This window comes from Rutilus rutilus (assembly GCF_951802725.1).
Source record: "Rutilus rutilus genome assembly, chromosome: 15".
Lineage (NCBI taxonomy): Eukaryota > Metazoa > Chordata > Actinopteri > Cypriniformes > Leuciscidae > Rutilus > Rutilus rutilus.
In genome coordinates this window covers 5,500,666-5,520,777 of record NC_140220.1, presented here as the reverse complement: position 1 = coordinate 5,520,777, position 20,112 = coordinate 5,500,666, and the positions used below count along the sequence as shown (strand labels likewise).

Below are 20,112 nucleotides of genomic sequence, written 5' to 3'. Positions count from 1 at the left end.
CTCTTGTGGCCTCATGTAATAGCAAAGCGTAGTTAAGATACTTTTCGCATACTATATAAAAGGAAAGAAGGCATATTTGAACACGGCGATACATCAGGATTTAAAGATTAGAAGTTTTTAATTTTATACATTGAAAGCCTGTATAAGCCCATCTATGTTTTTGTATCAAACTTTTCTAAATCAGTTCATCTCCCAGCTGTATGTTCTTCTCCCTTGATGGTGCTGATCTTGGAAAGAGTCAACATGTCAAGTGTATAAAAGGAAACATAAATTGTAGAATGTCTTTATTGTGGAGCCTCCAGGACTGACTGTGTTTCTCCAGAGCTGCTGGAGAGACAAATAGCGTCTTCAGAGATCTTTATCTGTGGTTATGCATGTGGTTATATGAAGGAAGTCAGAGGGGAACAACACTATGTTTAGATGTTTCTTCCATGCACTTCAGAATGAATCTTACAGCAGTGAACCAAACTGATGATTGTCAGGAATATTCCTGTCCAGAGAGATCTGCTTCTTTCTCTGTCTATGTGATTCTGTATGTGGCCGCAGCAGCTGTGGCTCTTCTGACCGTTTGTGGAAACCTGCTGGTTGTCATTTCTGTTAGTCACTTCAAGCAGCTCCACACTCCTGCTAACATCCTCATCCTCTCTTTAGCTGCATCTGATCTGCTGGTAGGAGTTTTTGTGATGCCGTTTCATTTGATTTTGCTGATTGAGTCATGTTGGATTTCTGGACCAGTGATGTGCTCGTTTTTCAATTTTGTGTCTTTTCAAGCAACTACCGTGTCTGTTCACACTGTGGCTATAATTGCAGTTGATCGGTTTCTGGCTTTACATTCTCCTTTTTTTTACTCAGAGAAAATCTATCCCACTGTGATCTACATAGCAACTTTATTTAACTGGCTGTTTTCACTCCTTTATAACTTCATTCTTCTCTTCATTAATGGAAACTTTACTGTCATGTGTCCAGGAGAATGTGTTTATACTTTAGATGGGGGTTCATCCCTCATTGATCTCCTGCTTGTGTTTATTATGCCATGTACACTCATCATAATATTATACACTTATATTTTTGTCATTGTTAGGAAACATGTGACTGCTATAAGAGCCCTTCAGGTTCACAACAGCAAAAAATCCTCTAAAAACAGAGTCAGTGACAAATCAGAGCTAAAAGCTGCGATACTGCTGGGGATTCTGGTCTTTGTGTTTCTTCTGTGTTTACTGCCATATTATATTTGTTCATTAGTGGTTCCGTACAGTAATGCTGACTTAATTTATGTCAGAGATGTTGCTTCAATGTTTTTCTATCTGAACTCCACCATTAATCCCATATTGTACGCCTTATTTTACCCTTGGTTTCAGAAAAGCTTAAAATTCATTCTCACATTTAAAGTGTTTAATGAAGACTCCTCTCTGATGAATGTGCAGTAAGTCATTGAATGTAAGACAAAATGAATTTTTTTTGTTATTTTTTTTTTGTCATATACTTTGTCTAGGTTAATGTACAATATATTAAACCTGAGTCTTGACTACAAAACAGCTATTGATCATTTCCTCAAATATTGCCAAAATACAGTTCAGTTATCAGTATCACACATTGATCTTTTTTGGCAACAGGCTCTAATATGGACCCAGAGTACATGTGATCGCATTTGAAACCTCAGTTGCCGGCTGTGCATATGCCAATAAAGACTGCATTTTATATTGTGTTATTTTTAAATGTTCACAAAGAAATAATGAATACTATAAGAGCTATTGTATATATAAAAGTTTAGAATCTTTTCTGTTTAAAGTCCAGATTCTTTCTTGTTTAGTTTAGGCTATATACATTGTAAGAATAAACATTTTCAATGTGTAGGCTATATAATACAGTTTAAATAAAATAATTGTAAAAATAAATAACATCTTAAAACGTAATGGCCGGGATTCACAGACTGGACTAGATTAAGCCAGGATTAGGCCTTAGTTCAGTCAGGGCATTTAAGTTGCTTTTATAAATTTGCCTTAGGACAAAACATACTGGTGTGCATCTTAAGACAAAACAATGGCACTGACATATTTTAAGATATATCAGTGGCAGTTGCTTTCAGTTAAAACAGATCAAACATGCATTTTAGTCTAAGACTAGTTTAAGCCTTGTCTGTGAAACCGGGGGAATATGTTCAAATGCAACTTAAAGACAGAGACACAGAGACAGCCTTGAGACGTTTATCAGATGTTTAGATGTTTTCCAGATTTAGCACTTTTTAGCAGACATCTTAGAGACTTATCTGGCATCACACTGTTTCCCTTTGACAAAAACCCTATAGGATTTTTTCCACAGGCTTTTGGATTATTGCATAAAACAAGCTCTCTGATCAAAACAACAACAACAAAAAAAGTTTATGATACACGTTTTGTCCATCAAGATAATTTTCAGATGAACACAATTTTATGAATATTTCAAGACACTTAACAGCTTTAACAAAAACCACGAGTGGGATAACACTGATGTATTTTATGTCGTAGAATAAAACTTGAAAGTGTCTTGAGCTTGTGTTCACCACAGACCTTATTATAGCCATTTAACCAATTCCACTGAACCCCATTCAAAAAAACCTTTGACATTGGGACGATGAAACCGGAAGTGCTAAAATGCTAACTCTTTTCCGTGTTCTGGTCAACAAATTTACATCATACCTGTACCACTCTATAGATGCTGTCCTGTGTTTTTATTTTGTCCACCTCCAGTTTAGCTCAAGGTGAAGGTTTGGTTGTTTAGTGTGGCTCGGTCAGCCCCTGCTGGTAGATGCTGTAATTACAGCATTCTGGGGTCAAAGATACAGCAGCCATATCACCCTGTAGCCCAAGACTGGTTGCCCACTGAAGCTAAGCAGGGCTGAGCCTGGTTAGTACCTGGATGGGAGACCTCCTAAGAAAACCAGGTTGCTGCTGGAAGAGGTGTTAGTGAGGCCAGCAGGGGGCGTCACCCTGTGGTCTGTGTGGTTCCTAATGCCCCAGTATAGTGACGGGGACACTATACTGCCAAAAGAGCACCGTCCTTCGGATGAGACGTTAAACCGAGGTCCTGACTCTCTGTGGTCATTAAAAATCCCAGGATGTCCTTCGAAAAAGAGTAGGGGTGTAACCCCGGCATCCTAGCCAAATTTGCCCCTTGGCCTCTGTCCATCATGGCCTCCTAATCATCCCCATTTACTGATTGGCTTCATCACTGTCTCCTCTCCACCAGTAAGCTGGTGTGTGGTGGGCGTTCTGGCGCAATATGGCTGCCGTCGCATCATCCAAGTGGATGCTGCACATTGGTGGTGGTTGAGGAGATTCCCCCATCTATGTAAAGCGCTTTGAGGTCTCAGAAAAAGCGCTATATAAATGTAACGAACGAATTATAAAGATCATCTTCCTCTAATGAAGGCCTTTGAAAGTGTGTTCAGACGGAGATTTGTTGGAATAGCAGAACACTTTATATGCTTCATAACCACGTTTAGTTCTATGTGACACTTTTTAGCTCTTTTCTTCTGGATGAACAGAATCAGTTGATCTCCCAGCCGTATGTTCTTCTCCCTTGATGCCGCCAGTCTCGGAAAGAGTCAACATGTCAAGTGTATAAAAGGCTGTGTAGGTTGTAGCCCATATTTATCTGGTATTGTGGAGCCTCCAAGAGTAACTTGAGTTTAGGTGAGGAGCAGTTCAGAGCTGTTGGAAAGACAAATAGCATATTCAGAGATCTTTATTTGTGGTTAGTATATGAAGGAAGTTGGATGTTTCTTCTAGAATGAATCTTACAGCAATGATCTAAACTGATGACTGTCAGGAATATTCCTGTCCAGAGAGATCTGTTTCTTTCTCTGTCTATGTGATTATGTATGTGGTCGCAGCAGCTGTGGCTCTTCTGACCGTGTGTGGAAACCTGCTGGTCATCATCTCTGTTAGTCACTTCAAGCAGCTCCACACTCCTGCTAACATCCTCATCCTCTCTTTAGATGCATCTGATCTGCTGGCCGGAGTTTTTGTGATGCCACTATATTTGTCTTGGTTCATTGAGTCATGTTGGATTTCTGGACCAGTGATGTGCTCGGTTTTAAATTAGTGAATTTTCAAGCAACAAGCGTGTCTGTTCACACTGTGGCTCTAATAGTAGTTGATCGGTTTTTTAATTTGCATTCTCCTTTTGTTTACTCAGAAAAAAATCTCTCCCACTGTGATCTGCATAGCAACTTTATTTAACTGGCTGTTCCCTTTCAAAAGCGTGTCAGTGCGTCTATCTCTCTACAAAACTCACTTCAGATCTTTGTTAGGAGTTCGTTTTCATAACTGGCGGTGTGCAGATTCCTCTCTTTCTCATCTCAACAACAAGTGAAAAGAGTTCAAGTTAAAAGAAATCAGCCGGTTAAAAATGAGTCAACAGCAGAATAAGCGCTGTGTCCCTCCATGTTCTCGTCCTATGTCAGAACTGGATACACACGCTTACTGCTTTGTGTGTTTGGGGGAGGAGCATGTGGTCGCTGCATTGGAGTAAAGCAAGTGCGAGCATTGCGAATTATTCACTGTCAAAATGCTTCGTGCTTGTCTTGGCTACTTTCAGTCCGCACCCGCATTACCATCGTGGTGCTCCCAAATGAATGTGGCTAACGAGCAAGAGACGGGTCCGTCCCTTTCGCTTGCTCGTTCACCAGATCCACATGTTTTCTCGCGTGATCCCGAAGCGCGCTCCGGTGCTTCTTCGGCTCACGCGAGGGACGATGATGAATCTCTTGGGCCTGCGGACTTCGAGCAGCCATTCTCTGAGCGTTCCTCGCACAATGATAAATCTGTCGAGGAATTACTCGAGGTGGTTAATTGCGCGGTAGCCAGGTTACAGCTTGACTGGCCTCGCTAACAAGAGACCCCCAAACGCAGTAAGCTAGAGGATAGATTTCTGTCCGGTGGCAAGGGGGAGGGACCACGACATCAGGCTCTCCCCTTTTTCGAGGACCTCCATGATGAACTATCTAAATCATGGAGTAAACCATATACCTCGCGTATCTTCGTGCCTTTGTCGTTAACTTTTTCGACTATCGTGGGTGCGAAGTCACGTGGGTATGCGGAGATGCCCCAGGTTGAAGAGACGTTCTCGAGCTATCTCTCGCCTGGGTCTGCATCTTCACTGAAGAAACCTACCCTCCCCTCGAAGCCGTGTAGAACAACGTCGGCTCTCGTGGGTAAAGCTTACCAAGCTGCAGGTCAGGCTGGTGCTGCGCTGCACGCCATGGTGGTGTTACAGGCATACCAGGCTGACCTCTTGAAGGATTTGAGTGCGGGGGGGACTATTGATGAGGAAGCTTTCACTGAGCTTCGCAGAGCCACAGACCTGTCTCTTCGTGCCACCAAACAAACGGCCCACACCATCGGCCATTCAATGTCTGCTTTGGTGAGCACAGAGAGGCATCGGTGGCTCAATCTGTCTGGCATCAAAGACAAAGAGAGAGTCTTTTTACTTGACGCCCCGATCTCCCCCTCTGGTTTATTTGGTGATGCAGTTAACTCCGTAGTCACCAGATTTAGAGAAATTAAGAAACACGAGGAAGCATTTGTCCAGTTTCTTCCTCGCCGCACTCAAGGATAGGGGCCATCGGCCACCCAACCTCTCCCCGGTCCTTCAAGATCTAGGGAGGTTAAGAAGCAGAGTGTGGCGAGTCGCGCTCCCGCTCAGAGAGACTGGGGACCGGCTCGTCGCGCTCAGTAACCTCCCAGGACGTGAAAATGATAACTGCGTCAGGCTGAAACTTACTCACGCTTGGCGCTGCATTGCGCCGGGTGTAAGATAGGGCCCAAAGTCTTCAAAGTCTTAACTACAAAAAAGTTTATATGTGACGTTATATTGTTTAAAGGTTGTAATCTAACTGCATGTTATGTGAACACCTCAGTGATTTCAAATCACCGCTTCACCGCTGGTGTCCTTCATCCCCTCTTCATCTCCAACACGCTGTAAAGATCTGTCCAGCATCTTCAGTTTACCAGCTGCACCCAGCCCAGCTCATTGGCTCCGCCAGTGTTTCCATCTTTGGTGGCTGCATCTTCGTCGGTCATCCTCCATCAAGTCATCTTCACCATGGCTCTCTCACCTGCGACTCCGCCCTGGGGCCTCGCCCTGGCTGGTCTCTGGACCAACATCAAGCTCCTCCTGCTCCGGGGTCCCTCTTGGCTCCTCCCACCCTCCACTCCCCCTTGGACTTTTGTGTTCGACGCATGCAGGCGGGCAGGAGCGGAAAACGGAGACGTGAAGTCGGACACTTTCTGCTTCCCGTAGTGGACGCTCACGTGGTGTTTGGATACTTTACCACAGCTGAAGTGAAATAAATGCAATATTTGAGAAATACACAGACGTTTCAGATACTTTTCTATTTAATACTTTATGCACTACTTAATACAGCGTCTGTTTGTACAAGAATAAAGTTCAACATCAGCCTACTGTTATAAAAAACAGATTTGTGAACATTAGTGGAACTGAAGGTGTCGAATAAACACGTTGCCATGCGATGGATTCGGCCAATCGTGGATCAGCTGTGTCGTCATCTGAACTCGTGCAGCCGTTCTGGAGAAGCTGCGCAGATTGAATCAGCCGGCGGCTCTCAAATGCTCCCGTGGCACTTTGATGGCATACGCCACAGTCACGTGGCATCGGCGCTGTCTCAAGTCAGAAAGACCTAATTTCAAACTGGCATGCACTACTTCAAGTTGGCGGGCGATTGATCTGTACAGCGCTGTATGAAATCGAAAAAGTTTTGTTTTGCCCCTCTCCAGCTCCTAGTCCTCTTCCAGAGCCCCCTCCCTTCCTTCTCTGATATACTCTTTACAGCGCGAGGCCACGCTTTCCGGGAGGGGGAGCTTCTGTTATAGCTATGTTCTGTTTCATTGTATTTCCACTGTGACCTAGTTTTCTGTGTGTTTGATTTAGTCATTAGCCGCTTTCGACCGGAGGAACCTTTTCACAGTTCCTAGAACTATTGGCTAAAGTACCCGGATGTCGGCGTGTTCGCACCGCAGGAACTAGGAACGATTTTAGTTCTAGGAACTCCATTTGGAGGAACTAATTTAGGTCCTACTTCAGAGTAGGGTCTAAACCAGCACTATAGGAACTACCCGTGACGTTAGTGTACGCTGATTGACCGAACGCACGCGGAACACCAGCACCCGCCATTTTTAAAACAGCTAGAATGTAAACACACAGATTATAGCCTATATATTTACTCCAGAAACTAACTATACAAACATGGAAAACAATGATAGAAGGGTCTCTAAACCTTTATGCTGAAGAGAAAATCCAACGCAACTTTGCGGGGACCAAGCCAAACATGATTATGTTTATCTGCCCAGCTAGCAACACTGGACATCAACCACACGGCATAGGCTAATAACCTTTTTTTCATATACTGTCTACTTTCTATAACAGTTCTATCTAATAACATATTAAACAGTACTGTTAGACAGATCGATAACTAATAAACACAGAGAATGCGAGCATTGTTTGCTCTGGCGTTCTCAGCGCCGCCAAAATAAAGGTCCGTCGCGCCGTCAAAATAAAAGTCACCATGCTTGCGTCACGCCCTTACCCCTCCTACCAGTTCCTATGGCCACTTGGCCAGTGCGAACGCAAACAGCAAAACTGAGTTTGGGGGAGAGTAGTTCTTAGAACTGTTTAGAAGTGGACAGTTCCTAGAACTAAGTTCCTGTAACTACTTGGTCGGAAAGCGGCTATTATATTCACCTGTTGCCCATCAATTAGCTCATTAGTTCCTTTTGTTAGCTCCATGTATTTATACCGTGTATTCTCTGTCATTCCTTGCCCATTCTCGTTTAGGTTGTCATTATAGGTATTTACGGATGCTCCTTCGTCTTCATGCGTTTATACACAACCGACGCCTCACACATTTACATACAAGCTGACCTAATCGCAACATTCAGAAGGCATCTTTATTTTTCAGCTCAACTATCACAAGCTGTGTCTTATTTTGAAGGTTGTGTCCTACGGAGGTCTCATTTCTCGGCTGCATACGTCATAGAGACTGCCTCATTTCTGTAAAGTAACCATTACCGAAGGCAGCATTTTTAAGCTTTTTTAAGAAGCCACAGCCTTACGTTTGAGAAGCACCCATAGTCTACGATTGTGTATCAAATGGCAGCATTAACTAATAACTTTGTACGATTCGCGTATTTATGTGTGCAGTAAAAGTTCTCCCACAAGGTTTTCGCCTAATTGGTGAGGCGAAATACTATCTCATGTCTGATTTCTCTTCGCTCGCGCTCTGCTATCCCACACGTCACACGTGCAATGTCGTCTGAGACCATGCGCTGCAAGTTCTTTGAGTACAACAAATTTCGCCATTCTTACAACCCCTTAAAAATATATATATTTAGACATGCGATCATATTTCGAACCTCTAATTTGCTGCCTGTGCATTTACGGCCATATAGGCTGTATTTTTTTGTCATTTTGTATTTTTGTATTTTATTTTTAATTGTTACTCAGAAATAATTAATATTTTTGCAGAATCACTTAGCTGTTCCAGTTCTATAATCAGTACACCTAGATATTTTAAACAAATAGGCTTAATGAATTACTTCTCCAAAAATAATCACGTACTGTCAGAGGTAGGCTACAATGAAGCACATACTTTATGACCATAAAAGATGTTTAATAAAGTAGCTGTGTTTGCGTGAACACAATCCAGACATATTACATCCGCCATGAATGTTGTGTCTTACTCTATACGCATGCTGCTTCTCTCCCATTTACAAATCTTCTCTTGTGGCCTCATGTGATAATAAAGTGTAGTTAAGGAACTTTTCACATAGTATTTCAAAGGAAAGTATAGGCATATTTGAACACGGTGATGATTACATACATCAGGATTTAAAGATTAGAAGTTTGTAATGTTATACATTGAAAGCCTGTATAAGTCTGTATATGTTTTTGTATCAAACTTTTCTAAATCAGTTCATCTCCCAGCTGTATGTTCTTCTCCCTTGATGGTGCTGATCTTGGAAAGAGTCAACATGTCAAGTGTATAAAAGGAAACATAAATTGTAGAATGTCTTTATTGTGGAGCCTCCAGGACTGACTGTGTTTCTCCAGAGCTGCTGGAGAGACAAATAGCGTCTTCAGAGATCTTTATCTGCAGTTACGCATGTGGCTATATGAAGGAAGTCAGAGGGGAACAACACTGTTTAGATGTTTCTTCCATGTACTTCAGAATGAATCTTACAGCAGTGAACCAAACTGATGGCTGTCAGGAATATTCCTGTCCAGAGAGATCTGTTTCTTTCTCTGTCTATGTGATTCTGTATGTGGCCGCAGCAGCTGTGGCTCTTCTGACCGTGTGTGGAAACCTGCTGGTCGTCATCTCTGTTAGTCACTTCAAGCAGCTCCACACTCCTGCTAACATCCTCATCCTCTCTTTAGCTGCATCTGATCTGCTGGTAGGAGTTTTTGTGATGCCGCTTCATTTGATTTTGCTGATTGAGTCATGTTGGATTTCTGGACCAGTGATGTGCTCGTTTTTCAATTTTGTGGCTTTTCAAGCAACAAGCGTGTCTGTTCACACTGTGGCTCTAATAGCAGTTGATCGGTTTCTGGCTTTACATTCTCCTTTTTTTTACTCAGAGAAAATCTCACCCACTGTGATCTATATAGCAACTTTATTTAACTGGCTGTTTTCACTCCTTTATAACTTCACTCTTCTCTTCATTAATGGAAACTTTACTGTCATGTGTCCAGGAGAATGTGTTTATACTATAGATGGGGGTTCATCCCTCATTGATCTCCTGCTTGTGTTTCTTATGCCATGTACACTCATCATAATATTATACACTTATATTTTTGTCATTGTTAGGAAACATGTGACTGCTATAAGAGCCCTTCAGGTTCACAACAGCAAAGAATCCTCTAAAAACAGAGTCAGTGACAAATCAGAGCTAAAAGCTGCGATACTGCTGGGGATTCTGGTCTTTGTGTTTCTCCTGTGTTTACTGCCATATAATATTTGTTCTTTAGTGATTCCATATGAACATGCTGACCTAATTTATGTCAGAGATGTTGCTTCAATGTTTTTCTATCTGAACTCCACCATTAATCCCATAATGTACGCCTTATTTTACCCTTGGTTTCAGAAAAGCTTAAAATTAATTCTCACATTTAAAGTGTTTAATGAAGACTCCTCTCTGATGAATGTGCAGTAAGTCATTGAATATAAGACTAAATGTTTCCCCTGTTTTTTCCTGTTTTTTTATATATATACTTTGTCTAGGTTAATGTACAATATTTTTTTTTTATATTAAACATGAGTCTTGACTACAAAACAGCTATTGATCATTTCCTTAAATATTGCCGAAATACAGTTCAGTTATCAGTATCACACATTGATCTTTTCTGGCAACAGGCTCTAATATGGACCCAGAGTACATGTGATCGCATTTGAAACTTCAGTTGCCGGCTGTGCATATGCCAATAAAGACTGCATTTTATATTGTGTTATTTTTAAATGTTTACAAAAAAAATAATGAATACTATAAGAGCTATTGTATATATAAAAGTTTAGAATCTTTTCTGTTTAAAGTCCAGATTCTTTCTTGTTTAGTTTAGGTTATATACCTTATAAGAATAAACATGTTCAATGTGTAGGCTATATAATACAGTTTAAATAAAATAATATTAAAAATAAATAACATCTTAAAACGTAATGGCCGGGTTTCACAGACTGGACTAGATTAAGCTAGGATTAAGCCTTAGTTCAATCAGGGCATTTAAGTTGCTTTTATAAATTTGCCTTAGGACAAAACATACTGGTGTGCATCTTAAGACAAAACAATGGCACTGACATATTTTAAGATATATCAGTGGCAGTTGCTTTCAGTTAAAACAGATCAAACATGCATTTTAGTCTAAGACTTTAAGCCTTGTCTGTGAAACCGGGGGAATATGTTCAAATGCAACTTAAAGACAGAGACACAGAGACAGCCTTGAGACGTTTATCAGATGTTTAGATGTTTTCCAGATTTAGCACTTTTTAGCAGACATCTTAGAGACTTATCTGGCATCACACTTTTTCCCTTTGACAAAAACCCTATAGGATTTTTTCCACAGGCTTTTGGATTATTGCATAAAACAAGCTCTCTGATCAAAACAACAACCAAAAAAAGTTTATGATACACGTTTTGTCCATCAAGATAATTTTCAGATGAACACAATTTTATGAATATTTCAAGACACTTAACAGCTTTAACAAAAACCACGAGTGGGATAACACTGATGTACTCAAGTGTCTTGAGCTTGTGTTCACCACAGACCTTATTACAGCCATTTTACCAATTCCACTGAACCCCATTCAAAAAAAACTTTGACTTCGGGACGATGAAACCGGAAGTGCTAAAATGCAAACTCTTTTCTGTGTTTTGGTCAACAAATTTACATCATACCTGTACCACTCTGTAGATGCTGTCCTGTGTTTTTATTTTGTCCACCTCTAGTTTAGCTCAAGGTGAAGGTTTGGTTGTTTAGTGTGGCTCGGTCAGCCCCTGCTGGTAGATGCTGTAATTACAGCATTCTGGGGTCAAAGATCATCTTCCTCTAATGAAGGCCTTTGAAAACTAGCTGTGTGTTCAGACGGAGATTTGTTGGAATAGCAGAACACTTAATATGCTTCATAACCACATGTGACACTCTTTAGCTCTTTTCTTCTGGATGAGTTCAGAGCTGTTGGAAAGACAAATAGCATATTCAGAGATCTTTATTTGTGGTTAGTATATGAAGGAAGTTGGATGTTTCTTCTAGAATGAATCTTACAGCAATGATCCAAACTGATGACTGTCAGGAATATTCCTGTCCAGAGAGATCTGTTTCTTTCTCTGTCTATGTGATTCTGTATGTGGCCGCAGCAGCTGTGGCTCTTCTGACCGTGTGTGGATCATCTCTGGTAGTCACTTCAAGCAGCTCCACACTCCTGCTAACATCCTCATCCTCTCTTTAGCTGCGTCTGATCTGCTGTTAGTTTTTGTGATGCCACTTTATTTGTCTTGGCAGTGATGTGCTCGGTTTTAAATTAGTGAATTTTCAAGCAACAAGCGTGTCTGTTCACACTGTGGCTCTAATTGCAGTTGATTGGTTTTTTGCTTTGCATTCTCCTTTTTTTTACTCAGAGAAAATCTCTCCCACTGTGATCTGCATAGCAACTTTATTTAACTGGCTGTTCCCTTTCAAAAGCGCGTCAGTGCGTCTATCTCTCTACAAAACTCACTTCAGATCTTTGTTAGGAGTTAGTTTTCATAACTGGCGGTGTGCAGATTCCTCTCTTTCTCATCTCAACAACAAGTGAAAAGAGTTCAAGTTAAAAGAAATCAGCCGGTTAAAAATGAGTCAACAGCAGAATAAGCGCTGTGTCCCTCCATGTTCTCGTCCTATGTCAGAACTGGATACACACGCTTACTGCTTTGTGTGTTTGGGGGAGGAGCATGTGGTCGCTGCAATGGAGTAAAGCGAGTGCGAGCATTGCGAATTATTCAAATGCTTCGTGCTTGTCTTGGCTACTTTCAGTCCGCACCCGCATTACCATCGTGGTGCTCCCAAATGAATGTGGCTAACGAGCAAGAGACGGGTCCGTCCCTTTCGCTTGCTCGTTCACCAGATCCACATGTTTCCTCGCGTGATCCCGAAGCGCGCTCCGGTGCTTCTTCGGCTCACGCGAGGGACGATGATGAATCTCTTGGGTCTGCGGACTTCGAGCAGCCATTCTCTGAGCGTTCCTCGCACAATGATAAATCCGTCGAGGAATTACTCGAGGTGGTTAATCGAGCGGTAGCCAGGTCACAGCTTGACTGGCCTCGCGAACAAGAGACCCCCAAACGCAGTAAGCTAGAGCAGTGGTTCCCAAAGTGGGTGCCGTGACAACTGGCTAGGGCGCTCAATTTTATATTTCACGCAGATTGACAGGACAGGGCAAATATGGATACATTTATAAGTTTAAACAAAAGAAAAGCAGAAATGTCACAGCCCAGAAGACCGACGGACATCAACCCGGGACCACCACCACCCAAAAAAAATAAAATTAGACAGTACTCTGAAAGCTACCTGGCTTACGGTTTTACATGGATCGGAGAAGCTAGCTGTCCCACGCCTGAATGCCTCGTCTGCAGGGAAAAGCTATCAAATGCAGCAATGGTACCGAGTAAGCTGAAGAGACATTTAGACACGAAACACCACGGTTTAACCAGCAAAGACATAGAATAGGCTACTTCAAGCGACTAAAAGCACAAAATGTTAAACAGAACCAACAAATGATGTCATGTGTGCGTGTGTCTGATAAAGCTCAGGAGGTAAGCTTCTTAGTAGCAGAGCTAATCGCCAAATCAAAGAAGCCCCATAACATTGCTGAATCACTCATTTTGCCAGCCTGCAAAAAAATCGTAGGGGTAATGATAGGTGAGGACGCTGTCAAAGAAATTGACAAAATCCCATTATCTGACAACACGATTAAACGTCGCATTGATGACATGGCTGCTGATATAGAAACACAACTAACCGAAAAACTAAACAAAAGTGGCAAATTTGCACTCCAAATTGATGATTCTACGGACTGCAGTGGACACTGTCATCTCCTGGCCAGTGTGCGATATACTGATGAGGAATTAATTATGGAGAATTTTTTTTTCTGCAAAGAACTATCAAGTCGTGCAACAGGGGAAGAAATGTTTATTGTCATCGATACGTACTTGAAAGAATGTGGTCTAAACTGGGGCATGTGTCATAGTATTTGCACAGATGGAGCTGCATCTATGACTGGAAAAGTAAAAGGACTGGTAACTATGGTGAAGAACCAAAACCCAGATGTGCAGATTACCCACTGCATGCTGCACCGCAAAGCACTCGTCGCAAAAGCAATGCCCCCAGACCTGACTGTAGCATTAGAACAAGCTGTCAAAATTAACTACATTAAGTCACGACCATTGAAGTCCCGATTGTTTAACATACTGTGCAATGAAATGGGGTCTGAGCATCAGAGTCTGCTGCTGCATAAGGAGGTGCGCTGGCTGTCACGGGGCAAGGTGCTTTCCCGTGTCTATGAGCTTCGAGATGAACTCAGGCAGTTTTCAACTGAGCACGACATACCCCACAAAGAACTGATCAACAACGACTCGTGGTGGGCTAAGATTGCATACCTCGCAGACATTTTTAGTCACTTAAATGAGCTTAACACAAAGATGCAAGGAACGAAAGAAAACATTTTAACAGCAACAGACAAACTTAACGGTTTCAAGGCCAAACTCAAGCTGTGGCAAGAAATTCTGAAAAATAAAAACATTGACATGTTTCCCTTAACAGCAGAGGACCCCGCTCGCAAGACTCCAGTTCTATTCAAATCTATAGCTGCACATCTGAAGACGCTACAGGAAAGGTTTGAGGTTTACTTCCCCGCTGGCGCTGATAATGAAAACTTTGACTGGATCCGTGACCCCTTTAACCCTCTCTCATCAGAATCGGCAAAGATGTTGCCAATCAAATCGCAAGAAGAACTGGCGGAACTTCTTATGGATCGCACTTTAAAATTTAAATTTGGAGAAATGTCTTCAGATGAATTTTGGCTGCATGTGGGACACGAATACCCATCTATCTCAGAATGCGCCGTCAATGTGCTGTTGCCGTTTTCAACCTCTTACTTGTGCGAGCTAGCGTTCTCATCCCTGGCATACTTGAAAAACAAAAAATGGCAGCGCCTGTCAGTGGAGCACGATCTACGAGTTGCACTATCCTCAATCAACCCCCGTATCAAGAGGCTGTGCTCGCAAAAGCAGGCACATGTATCCCATTAAAATGCCCGCGACAGTTCCATGCAAAGATATTTTATTTTTTAAGTTATAAGTTATAAGGTCAGGTTTGAACAAAGCAAACGAGGAACTAAAGAAAAAATTATTTGGAGTTGTTTATTATTATTTAAAGAGTTAAGTATCTTTAAATCTGTTTTGTTCCAATGATTCTCACATACAGTAGCCTAATTGGTTAAAATCAGTCGACGTGTGTCCAGTTATAAATGGACAGATGATTCATCTGAAGGGGTTGTTTCGCCTCATATTATGTCTGTTGTGATGCATTCATAATAAATTCATGCTGCTGTTTATGCTTCATTTGTTGTTTGCTCATCTGGATATAATTGTATATATGTATGTACATATGTTCGTTTAGTTTAATTGGGTTGGGGTGCCGTGGAAAAAAAAACACTACAAAGGGGTGCCATGCTTTCAAAAAGTTTGGGAACCACTGAGCTAGAGGATAGGTTTCTGTCCGGTGGCAAGGGGGAGGGACCACAACATCAGTCTCTCCCCTTTTTCGAGGACCTCCATGATGAACTATCTAAATCATGGAGTAAACCATATACCTCGCGTATCTTCGTGTCTTCGACGTCCATTTTTTTGACTATCGTGGGTGCGAAGTCAAGTGGGTATGCGAAGATGCCCCAGGTTGAAGAGACGCTCGCGAGCTATCTCTCGCCTGGGTCTGCATCTTCGCTGAAGAAACCTACCCTCCCCTCGAAGCCGTGTAGAACAACGTCGGATCTCGTGGGTAAAGCTTACCAAGCTGCAGGTCAGGCTGGTGCTGCGCTGCACGCCATGGTGGTGTTACAGGCATACCAGGCTGACCTCTTGAAGGATTTGAGTGCGGGGGGGACTATTGATGAGGAAGCTTTCACTGAGCTTCGCAGAGCCACAGACCTGTCTCTTCGTGCCACCAAGCAAACGGCCCGCGTCATCGGCCATTCAATGTCTGCTTTGGTGAGCACGGAGAGGCATCTGTGGGTCAATCTGTCTGGCATCAAAGACAAAGAGAGAGTCTTTTTACTTGACGCCCCGATCTCCCCCTCTGGTTTATTTGGTGATGCAGTTAACTCCATAGTCACCAGATTTAGAGAAGTTAAGAAACACGAGGAAGCATTTGTCCAGTTTCTTCCTCGCCGCACTCAAGGGCAGGGGCCATCGGCCACCCAACCTCTCCCCGGTCCTTCAAAATCTAGGAAGGTTAAGAAGCAGAGTGTGGCGAGTCGCGCTCCCGCTCAGAGAGACTGGGGACCGGCTCGTCGCGCTCAGTAACCTCCCAGGACGTGAAAATGATAACTGCGTCAGGCTAAAACGTACTCATGCTTGGCGCTGCATTGCGCCGGGTGTAAGATAGGGCCCAAAGTCTACAAAGTCTTAACTACAAAAAAGTTTATATGTGACGTTATATTGTTTAAAGGTTGTAATCTAACTGCATGTTATGTGAACACCTCAGTGATTTCAAATCACTGCTTCATCGCTGGTGTCCTTCATCCCCTCTGCATCTCCAACACGCTGTAAAGATCTGTCCAGCATCTTCAGTTTACCAGCTGCACCCAGCCCAGCTCATTGGCTCCGCCAGTGTTTCCATCTTTGGTGGCTGCATCTTCGTCGGTCATCCTCCATCAAGTCATCTCCACCATGGCTCTCCCACCTGCGACTCTGCCCTGGGGCCTCGCCCTGGCTGGTCTCTGGACCAACATCAAGCTCCTCCTGCTCCGGGGTCCCTCTTGGCTCCTCCCACCCTCCACTCCCCCTTGGACTTTTGTGTTCGACGCATGCAGGCGGGCAGGAGCGGAAAACGGAGACGTGAAGTCGGACACTTTCTGCTTCCCGTAGTGGATACTCACGTGGTGTTTAGATACTTTACCACAGCTGAAGTGAAATAAATGCAATATTTGACAAATACACAGACATTTCAGATACTTTTCTATTTAATACTTTATGCACTACTTAATACAGCGTCTGTTTGTACAAGAATAAAGTTCAACATCAGCCTACTGTTATAAAAAACAGATTTGTGAACATTAGTGGAACTGAAGGTGTCGAATAAACACGTTGCCATGCGATGGATTCGGCCAATCGTGGATCAGCTGTGTCGTCATCTGAACTCATGCAGCCGTTCTGGAGAAGCTCCGCAGCCATTGAATCAGCCAGCGGCTCTCGGAACGCTCTCGCGGCACTTTGATGGCATACGCCACAGTCACGTGGCATCGGCGCTGTCTCAAGTCAGAAACACATCATTTCAAACCGGCATGCACTACTTCAAGTCGGCGGGCGATTGATCTGCACAGCGCTATATGAAGTTCAGCCCCTCTCCAGCTCCTAGTCCTCTTCCAGAGCCCCCTCCCTTCCTTCTCTGATATACTCTTTACAGCGCGAGACCACGCTTTCCGGGAGGGGGAGCTTCTGTTATAGCTATGTTCTGTTTCATTGTATTTCCACTGTGACCTAGTTTTCTGTGTGAACTGAAGAACTAACGAAAGCGTGGCGCGCTCCTTACTCTGCACGCGTGGGTTCTTCGATTTCCACAACACTTTCCTCTGTGGACGACGCGGCAGAAAAGGGCTACGAGTTGTTGCCGCCCCTCGAAGAGGCTGTGGCCGCTCATCTTTGCCCACACACCGCTGCTAGCTGGAGAACTAGAGCTGTTCACCCAACTAAGCCATGCCGGAACACCTCGCTGGACGTGCTTACTCCACCTCCGGCCAGGCTGCTTCGGCCCTACACACGATGGCGGTGCTGCAGGTTTACCAGGCCAAACTCCTCCAGACGATGGACGAGGCTGGCCCGGACCCTGAGGCCTTCCGGGACCTTTGAAGCGCCACGGACTTAGCTTTGCGTGCTACCAAAGCTACAGCGCAGGCTATCGGGAAGATAGCATGGCTAGCCTGGTCGTGCTCGAGCGCCACCTCTGGCTGAACCTGTGTTCCTTGACGCCCCCGTCTCTAGCTCCGGCCTCTTCGGCCCGGCGGTGAAGGGATTTTCGAAGAGGTACACCGAAGCACATAAGACTTATGTGTGGGCCCTCAACGGGTACCCAGGGACCTCCCTGAGAAGGTCCTGAACACAATCACTGAGGCTAGGGCCCCGTCTACCAGGCGCCTCTATGCTCTGAAGTGGTCAGTGTTCTCCAGCTGGTGCTCGGACAAACTCTTTGAACCCAGGTCATGCGAGGTATCAGTGGTACTCTCCTTTCTACAAGCGTTGTTGGACGCGGGCCATTCCCCGTCCACACTCAAAGTTTATGTGGCAGCCATTGCAGCTCATCATGCTCCGGTGGCTGGCCAATCGCTAGGAAGAAACAACTTGGTGGTACAGTTTCTAAAAGGAGCCAGGAGGATGAACCCCTCCAGACCTCCGTCTGTGCCGTCATGGAACCTCTCCACGGTCCTTGGGGCCCTGAAGAGACCACCATTTGAACCGCTCCAGTCGGTTGATCTTAAACCTCTCTCGCTAAAGACTGCTCTCCTGCTGGTACTGGCATCTATCAAGCGAGTGGGGGATCTGCAGGAGCTCTCTGTGAGCCCCTCCTGTTTGGAGTTTGGATTTGGTGACTCTAAAGTCACACTCAAACCCAGACATGGCTATGTACCCAAAGTGCTCTCAACGCCGTTTAGAGTTGTTCTAAACGGCATTAGAGTTGTTCTAAGAGGCATGGCTTCGTCATGGGCTTGGTCCTCTGGGTTTCCTATTCAGGACATTTGTGCGGCGGCCGGCTGGTCCTCGCCGTCCACATTTATGAGGTTCTTTAACATGGAGGTACCTTCCCTGCAGGCGATGGTCCTTTCGGTATGATTAAGACCCGACAGTGTCTGGTCTTATCTACGTGTCATGTCACTGTTCATAAGCACATTATCCATTATTATTATAAAACCCGCCTTTGGCCGGTTCTGATACCTCTGTACTTAACAGACCCGACGGTGTCCGGTCTTATTGGTATATTATGTTGGGTTTGAGATTACTGACATTATGGGCCCTATTTTAACGATCTGAAACGCAAGTATCAAACGCGAAACGCAACTAACTTTGTGGGCGGATCTCGGGCGCTGTTGCTATTATACCGGCGGGATAAATGACTCTTGCGCCCAACGCAAATCTAAAATGGGTTGGTCTGAAGTAGCTACATTACTCATAGGTGTGGTTTGGGCATAACGTGAAATAAACCAATCAGAGCGTCATCTCACATTCCCTTTAAAAGCAGGCGCGCTTGTTCCATGGCAGATTGCTATTATAACGGCGGATTTGCCAGGCGCACGCCAGGAGCAGTTCACAGCCGAGGAGACCGACGTTCTCGTCAGGCCCGTAAAAGACAGAGAAGTGACATTGTATGGGGATGGGAGAAACCCACCTATATAAGCTTCAGTTAAACAGGCGTATAATAATTTGGGTAAATGTGTAAGCTAGATTTATGCCTATTTTTTCACATCTTCATGGACACCACAATGATTTCCCTCGTGGGAATATTTTTCCTTGTAATTATGTATGGTTTGCAAAAATGGTAACTGCTGCATCTGTGTAAATGAGAGAAGCAAAGTGTATGCACGTTGTGCACACGCTACATTATGGCCAAGCACGCGCCCTTAAAATAGCGTCTGAATAACGCGCCACTGACTTAAGACTAGGTTTTTCCTGGTCTGTGGCGGAATTGTTTTCTGGAACTGCAAAATAGCACCAGGGAACGTTTGCGCCGGGAACACACCTCCTCTTTTCGCTGAACCGCCCCCGGGAGCGCAAGTTCATTCCCTAATTTACCGACGTGCGTAAATGATACATGCATCGGTGTACAAAGTCAATTGCGCTGGATGCAAGATAGGGCCCTTTATATATTATTAGACCCGACAGTGTCCGGTCTTTTCCAATATATATACTTTGGATTCTGGCTTGTTTCTGTGAGCTCAGGAGTCCTGAGCTGCAGTAGGCAACCAGTTACTTATGGTGCAGAGTTTTACATGGCGTCCCCACTGCGTATAGCTACGCAATACGAAGTGACCGTTCTCGAAAGGGAACGTACTCGGTTACTATCGTAACCTCGGTTCCTTGAGAGTAAGGGAACGAGTATTGCGTAGCCGGCCGCACTATAGTAACATGGCAAAGTTGTCGCTTCAGTCGATTTAAACCTGCTATAATGGCGAATTTGGGCTCTAATATAGACTTGCCACGGCCTATTTTGGCGGTCTCTGACGTGTGTTGGCACGCTGCTAGCTCATAGGCACACACGTCGCAGCACAGCCAATGAGTGAGCCAGACACTCACTGTGCTAGCTGTGCAGCTGCAAATG

At 44.0% G+C, this 20,112-nt stretch overlaps 2 protein-coding genes across 2 annotated transcripts; both read left to right on the top strand.

The window, feature by feature from the left end:
• Window positions 1-443: 443 nt before the first annotated feature.
• On the top strand, window positions 444-1,526 carry LOC311304681 (trace amine-associated receptor 13c-like; the record flags this gene model as incomplete). The annotated part of the gene is made up of 1 exon (XM_084431858.1): window positions 444-1,526. One exon carries the CDS (start codon window positions 444-446, stop codon window positions 1,425-1,427), a length of 984 nt encoding a protein of 327 aa, XP_084287984.1. The 3' UTR covers window positions 1,428-1,526.
• A 7,701-nt stretch (window positions 1,527-9,227) lies between these two features.
• On the top strand, window positions 9,228-10,211 carry LOC311305293 (trace amine-associated receptor 13c-like; the record flags this gene model as incomplete). Its single annotated transcript, XM_084432905.1, has 1 exon — window positions 9,228-10,211. The coding sequence occupies one exon, from the start codon at window positions 9,228-9,230 to the stop codon at window positions 10,209-10,211; it is 984 nt and encodes a 327-aa protein (XP_084289031.1).
• Between the last annotated feature and the right edge of the window lie 9,901 nt (window positions 10,212-20,112).